Source organism: Pseudorasbora parva, chromosome 2 (genome assembly GCF_024679245.1).
Source record: "Pseudorasbora parva isolate DD20220531a chromosome 2, ASM2467924v1, whole genome shotgun sequence".
Lineage (NCBI taxonomy): Eukaryota > Metazoa > Chordata > Actinopteri > Cypriniformes > Gobionidae > Pseudorasbora > Pseudorasbora parva.
The window spans coordinates 45,856,876-45,864,375 of record NC_090173.1 but is presented as its reverse complement, the minus strand read 5'-3'; the positions used below and the strand labels follow the sequence as shown (position 1 = coordinate 45,864,375).

The following is a 7,500-nucleotide window of genomic DNA, read 5'->3' as shown; positions in this document are numbered from 1 at the left end:
CAAATTGTGATAGTTCTCCCACTTAAATAGACGAGAGAGGCCTGTAATTTTCATCATAGGTACACTTTAACTGAATTAGAAAAAAAAATCCAGAAAATCACATTGTCTGATTTTTAAAGAATTTATTTGCAAATTATTGTGGAAAATAAGTATTTGATCAGTAACAAAAGGTCATCTCAATATTTTGTTATATACCCTTTGTTGGCAATGACAGAGGTCAAACGTTTTCTGTAAGTTGCCACAAGGTTTTTACACACTGTTGCTGGTAGTTTGGCCCATTCCTTCATGCAGATCTCCTCTAGAGCAGTGATGTTTGGGGGCTGTCGCTGGGCAACACAAATTTTCAACTCCCTCCAAAGATGTTCTATGGGTTTGAGATCTGGAGACTGGTTAGGCCACTTCAGGACCTTGAAATGCTTCTGACAAAGCCACTCCTTCGTAGCATAGGCGGTGTGTTTGGGATCATTGTCATGCTGAAAGACTCAGCCACGTTTCATCTTCAATTCCCTAGCTGATGGAAGGAGGTTTGTACTCAAAATCCCCATTCATTCTATCCTTTACACGGATCAGTCGTCCTGGTCCCTTTGCAGAAAAACAGCCCCAAAGCATGATGTTTCCACCCCCAGGCTTCACAGTAGATATGGTGCAACTCAACGTTCTTTCTCCTCCAAACACGAGAAGATGAGTTCTATTTTGGTTTCATCTGAACATATGGCATTCTCCATATCCTCTTCTGGATCATCCAGATGCTCATTTTGACCTCATAGGGTGAGATCTTGTGTGGCACCCCAGATCGAGGAAGATTATCAGTGGTCTTGTATGTCTTCCATTTTCTAATAATTGCTGCTACAGTTGATTTCTTCACACCAAGCTGCTTACCTATTACATATTCAATCTTCCCAGCCTGGTGCAGGTCTACCATTTTGTTTCTGGTGTTCTTTGACAGCTCTTTGGTCTTGGCCATATAGTGTCGCCTACCAGTGTAGTTTAGAGTCTGACTATTTGAGGTTGTGGACAGATGTCTTTTATACTGATAACGAGTTTAAACAGGTGCCATTAATAAAGGTAACGAGTGGAGGACAGAGGAGCCTCTTAAAGAAGTTGTTAGAGGTCTGTGAGAGCCAGAAATCTTGCTTTTTTTGTAGATGACCAAATACTTATTTTCCACCATAATTTGTAAATATATTCTTTAAAGCTACACTGTGTGATATTTTCCCCCATCTAGCGGTGAAAAGGTATATGACCTTCCAGTGAATAATAGTTTCTGTTCCTCTCAATTCTGATTTCGTTTGAACTCCTACGGTGGCTGATTTAGTCCAAGATTAACATGGCAATCCCCCTCTTCACATTCGACACGGTGCCATTGAGTGTTAAAACGCGAAAGGCGAAGCTTGAATTTACGGCTATGTCCCTCTTTGGCTAATGTACTTTCAAGATGGAGGAGCAACATGGCGACCGGCATTCGAACCCCTCACCCGTATGTATTTTCAATGGCATATTATAAACTTACGAGAATTGAAAGAAGTAAATATACATTAATGAGCACATATATTTTTGAAAGAACTAAGTGTTTTTAGCTAAAAATAAACTAAAAAAGTTACACAGTGTAGCTTTAAAAATCAGACAATGTGAATTTCTGGTGAACAATTCAGTCAAACATACAAAGTCAGCACACTAGTACAACAGGTAAAGTTAAAAAAAAATATATAGTTATATACTGGATCTCAACTCTGAAAATGTAAATTTGAGTATATTTTCAAATAGGTGCTATTTTTTAATAGGTGTCTTGGGCTTTAAACAACTACTTTCTTCCCTGAAAAACTCTTAAAACTACATTTTGTGACACAGTAACAGTAGTATTTTTAAAAATACGGGTTATCACCTCCTGTAATGACGCTTGATGGTAGGTGTTAGGTGCATTCTGGGATACCTGTCTCAAGTCCACACAAGTCACCTCATGATGCATCCTCGATAAAAGGGATGAAGCAAGGATCCGGGGATTTGAACTTGGTTAGATGTGAACTCTGAATTGGAACAGTACTTGGAAAGCCACTGATAATGTTTCACAAGTCTACGAGAACACAAGTTCAGAAAAAAATGAGCATATTGAGAAATGGCTCATGTCTACATGCCTAAATGCGTTGAGTTGCTGCCATGTGATTGGCTTATTAGATATTTGCATTAACAAGCAGTTGAACAGGTGTACCTAATAAAGTGGCTGGTGAGCATAGTTTTATGCAGTATTCCTTTTTGTAATAAATCCATATTCTGACACTCTTGCATCACCTGTTTATGGACGGGATACATTAGTCAGCAAATACACATTTTGTCCTCAAAGATGTGTTAGAAGTAGGAAAATAGGGCCAGTATAAGGATTTGTGTGAGTTTGTGTGATGGCTAGACGCTCAAGGCTCATTGATGCACGTAGGGATCGAAAGCTGCATTGCCCATGTGGTTCGATCAAACAAACGAGCTACTGTAGCTCAAATTGCACAAAAAGTTAATGCTGGTTCTGATAGAAAGGTGTCAGAATACACAGTGCATCACAGTTTGTTGTGTTTGGGGCTGCATAGCCGCAGACCAGTCCGGGTGACAATGTTGACCCCTGTCCACTGCCGAAAGCACCAACAGTGGGTGCGTGTGCGTCGCTTACTTGGGGAACACATGGCACCAGGATGCACTATGGGAAAAAAGGCAAGCCGGCGGAGACTGTGGCATGCTTTGGGCAATGGTCTTCAGGGAAACCTTGGGTCCTGCCATCCATGTGGATGTTACGTTGAAATGTACCACTCACCTAAGCATTACTGCAGACTATACACACCCTTTCATGGAAACAGTATTCCTTGGTGCTGTGGCCTCTTTCAGCAGGATAATGTCCCCTGCCACAAAGCAGAAATGGGCTGTTTTGGCAGCAAAAGGGGGACCAACACAATATTAGTCATAATGTTACGCCTAATCGGTGAATATGTATTACATATATAAATATATATTACATATACATATGTCCACCCCATATACAGTAATGTACAGTAAGACTGTGTGTAGCGCCTCTGACTAATCGTATCACGAACACACACATCATTTGTGCTGTGGTATGCAGCTTCATTGTTCTTCCCTTTTTCATACGGGAATCTTTCACTGTCTCTCTCGTGCTCTGCCAGTGAAATCTCAGTGCTGTTGTGTCTGCTGTCTGTGCTCACAGTAGGTTTCAGTCTTTTTGATGCTTTAGATTTGATTATCTGTAACTGATTTTCAGTGGTAGCTTTACCCTCACAGTGTCTGCTGTTTGCTCTGCACAGGTTTTTGGGTGTCCTGTGAAATGGGGATGAAAATCCAGCCCATTCATTAGATGGTCATTACCATCTCAATGTTTTCAAATGGATGTTTAATTATATGTATCTTTTTTTTCTGCTCTCCACAGGAAGAATGCAAGCAGATCATGGCCCGTCAGAAGTCCAACTCGCAGTCAGACTCTCACGATGATGAAGTGTCTCCTCCTCCTCCAAACCCGGTGGTGAAGGCCAGGCGCCGGAGAGGTGGGGTCAGTGCCGAAGTCTACACAGAGGAGGATGCCGTCAGTTACGTCAGAAAGGTTAAAACAATTGCAGTTCAATTTGAATTATTTTTATGCACCTTGTTTTTAATTTGTCTCAATGTTCCTTTTAGTACTACACCAGATTCAGTGCCGTGTTTTCACATTTCACATTAACATTTGACTTCCATAATGTGGCATTTCTGAATCAAACAGAATAATCAGTAAAAAGTATCACAGGTTGGGATGTGGATTTTATTTGATTAGTTAGTCTATGATGTTGGTTGTTTTCCTTTTCTGCACCATCTTAATTATATAAGCAGAAAACAAGTAGAAATATGCTTTGTATATGTTTTTCCTTTTGAATACACGCACTGATGAATTGCATATTAACACTAGGGACATTTGTTGTGACAGTAAATAAACTCCAGTAATATTTATTTACGTATATACTATTATATAGTATATAATTTAATTTATATTTATTTATTTTTATTTCAGCTTTATTTCTAATAACCCTCTGCTGCTGTTTTGGTTTTTCAGAATTTTGTACTTCATCAGAATGGTATTAAACTTGGTAAAAGTTTTGGCACTTGCTATGTGAATACATCTCTCACACACACACACACACACACACACACACACACACACACACACACACACACACACACACACACACACACACACGCACACACACACGCACACACACACACACACACACACACACAAAATCATGGGCTTGATTCAAAAAGGCTAAATAGTCTTGATAGAATAGTCACACTTATACAGTTCGTGGTCAAAAATGACTGCATTGAAAACGAATGGGAAGAGATTTTTATCTCGTTTGTTACTACAAATATTACTGCAAGCTTATTTTTTGAGATATCAACCTCACATTTGGAACACAACTTGTTTAGATTTATAGATTTGATTATGCTGGTTTTAGAGTAAAACATAATCTTCTATAACTTATTTTTTATAAAAAGTCATGGTAATATAAGAATACGTTTCGGAGCTGAAAACTTCCTTGTTAGTCAAAGAAAATCTTTCATAGACAACAGGCCCAGAAAATGAGGCTTGACGTATTAAACGCCGCCTCTACAAATAAATGTGTACGCCTGCTTCTGTAGCCCCGCCCACCGACTCGTTGCGCTAAACTAGCAATAAACATGTTGAAGATAGCAAGATAATGGTTTGTAAACAAGACAGGTCGACACTGGATTTGCAGACATATTGAGATTAAAAAACAATGATGTGCCTTCTATATTGGATCCGACAGGACATAATTGTGTTGTAGTGTTGACATAATGGTGCAACACACTTATGTGAGTAAAACATGTTTTTTATATGCGATAGTATTGAATTGTTACAGATCGTATTATGTGTCCGTGTCTAACAGAACATAGTCTACCGTAGTATGCTGTCACAGGCTGGGGAATCCCTTATTTGTTGGTTCATTGCGTTTCAGGATCAGAACAGATCAGATCGGACATGTAATTGGCAGGGGACGTGCAGAGCTCAATGTCCCAGGGCTTTGCTTTTTTTTTGCTTTCTTTTTTTCCGTGCATGTGTGCGTGCGGTTCGTGCTTATATCCGGCGATCGGTTGGGCTAAGTAATAAAAAAACAGTCTCCAAATAAACCAAATAATCAGCCTCAAAACCAGTGTAGAAAATAGCGCATTACTTATTAGTTATGGTGTTTTTTAATGTAAAAACCATGCAAAAGTTGAACAGGTGAAAAGGACATCAGAATATCACTTGAGGTTGGGCTCTTTTAACTTGCACTCACATTTTCTTGTGAAAATGGTTATACGCAAATGTAGTTCAATAATATTTTGCAGAAAGTTCAAAATGCCAGGAAAACCTAATAAATATGTGTGCTTAATCTAGTAACGTATTGTTTTCTTTGGTCATTATAGGTCATTCCAAAGGACTACAAGACAATGACCGCCCTGGCCAAAGCCATCTCTAAGAATGTGCTGTTTGCCCACCTAGATGACAATGAGAGAAGGTAAATGCTTGTTATCTTGGGTAGTTTGTTGTCAGGTATTGTAATTCACACTATATTCCGTATTATGAAGTCTTTCCTATGAATCGGCTCACATTGTTTCCAGTTGGTTTCTTGTTGTCAGCACTGCTCTTGTGTGCGTTTAGCGGGGTGAGGGTGTGAGTCGTGTCAGAGGGGCTTATGAGTAGCCACTGTATTCGCTCTGTTGCTCTCGTCACCATGGCAACTTGCGTCGAAATAAAACGAGGCATTGTGTCCGATAGTAGTGGAAAGTGTGTTTTAATGTGGGTGTGGGGAAATAGTGTTGTGTGGATTGTTGGCTTTTGAGTCGGGGAGATGCCACAAACCCTAAACAACAACGAGAAGAAAAAAGCCTCTCCCAGCCTACCAGGAATTTCACTCAGGTTGCTCTGTCTTTGTGCATGGAATACAGTTTCACTGCTGAGGAGAATCCATTATGCATACAGATCCACCATGAAGGGAACAAACTCTCAGCTTTCTGCTTTTAAACCCTCTATGAGAACACACAGAATTCCCCAAAACATCCAGCACTCAGCTGGAAATTCACCACACTTATTATCAGGCTTTCTTGCCAGTGTCTGCAGATGCATGTAATCGTGTTTTAAGATTGATATTGTTTTTTTGGCTGTTGTAAATATATTACAGTCACCATTTATCAGAATTACAAGCAAATTTAGTTGAAAAAAAAAGACTGATTATCATGATTGCTATCTTGTATTATACATCATCTATTATATACATCTATTACAATATATACATATTAAGGCCTGTGTTGTCTTTTTTTTTTTTTTCGCGGAAAGCTCCAGAACACTTTTGATGTATGACTTGTGGAGAGCATTACCATTGTTTCCATGGTTACAAAAATCTTTGCTCCTGGCAACGGAATGGCACAATGTCCAATTATCTGTATGTGTGTCGAAGCAACAGGCTTGATGTGGTCATACCGAGGCGCAGCAAATTATGACTCTGCAGTATCTGTTAAATGACAGGAAAATGACATTATGTTCAGGATCATTTCATGTTAGTCTGACATGTTGCAGATGCACAGTGAGCAGTCTGGAGGTCTTTTAACCAGAGTTACACTTTAACTAGAATAAATAAACACTTGAATTAGAAATAATGGAATATTTTTGAGGAGATTTTTCTTTTATGAATGTATGACTTGTATTTTACCATACCCCTATGGTATATTAAATGTTCCTAATTTTGTCGTAGATGTCTCCTACAATAGATTTACATAATATACAATGCGCATCACCTCATTCCTCAAATACTCAGTCTGAAAAATCAGACTCTATAAACCCCCCGATAACCACCATAGACATAGACATTGAGGGGACAGGTCCCCACGAATAATTAGAAATGCCCAAATTGTAAATTGTTGTTGATGCTTCTTACGCACCGTTCTGTTTGATGCTAGGATGACAAAAGTAAAATGTTCCATTTTTTAGGTTGGTCTGCCTCGGCGATCTAACAGTGCTCGTCAGAATGAGTGAGATGGCCAATCAAATCAAACAAGGAGCGGCTTACTGTTAGTACGAATTCCAGCGCGACACTTGGTTATAAAATGTAACTTGGTTACAAGTAGCAAAGCATTTAATATTTGATTGCTGTTTTACGATAAAAATTCTCAGTGACCAAGAGTAATATCAGGCGAAGCGAACTACTTGACATTTTTATGAAATCTCACCATTTTGAATTGAGTAAATTACATTATTTATAAATTATAACTGAATTGACTATTTTTCAAATAGTTTACTTGATAACTACAACAGAACTGGAACTTTTACTGCTCTTATTTCTTTTTCTTTGTTTCCTTACATCCCTTTTAATAATTTAATTCCTTTAAATTAACCAATAAGACCAATACCCCTCCCCACGCAAACAACAACAACAACAAAATGGTTAAGGCCTTGACTTTATTTGTCATGCACTTTGT

The 7,500-nt window shown here is 38.8% G+C and overlaps 1 protein-coding gene across 1 annotated transcript in view; it reads left to right on the top strand.

Moving 5' to 3' along the window:
• prkar1b (protein kinase, cAMP-dependent, regulatory, type I, beta) overlaps positions 1–7,500 on the top strand; it is a 73,920-nt gene that overhangs the window by 5,329 nt on the left and 61,091 nt on the right. The window contains exons 3-4 of the mRNA XM_067421921.1: positions 3,422–3,592; positions 5,452–5,543. Coding sequence (XP_067278022.1) covers positions 3,422–3,592; positions 5,452–5,543 — 263 coding nt within the window. The remainder of the gene's footprint in view (positions 1–3,421; positions 3,593–5,451; positions 5,544–7,500) is intronic.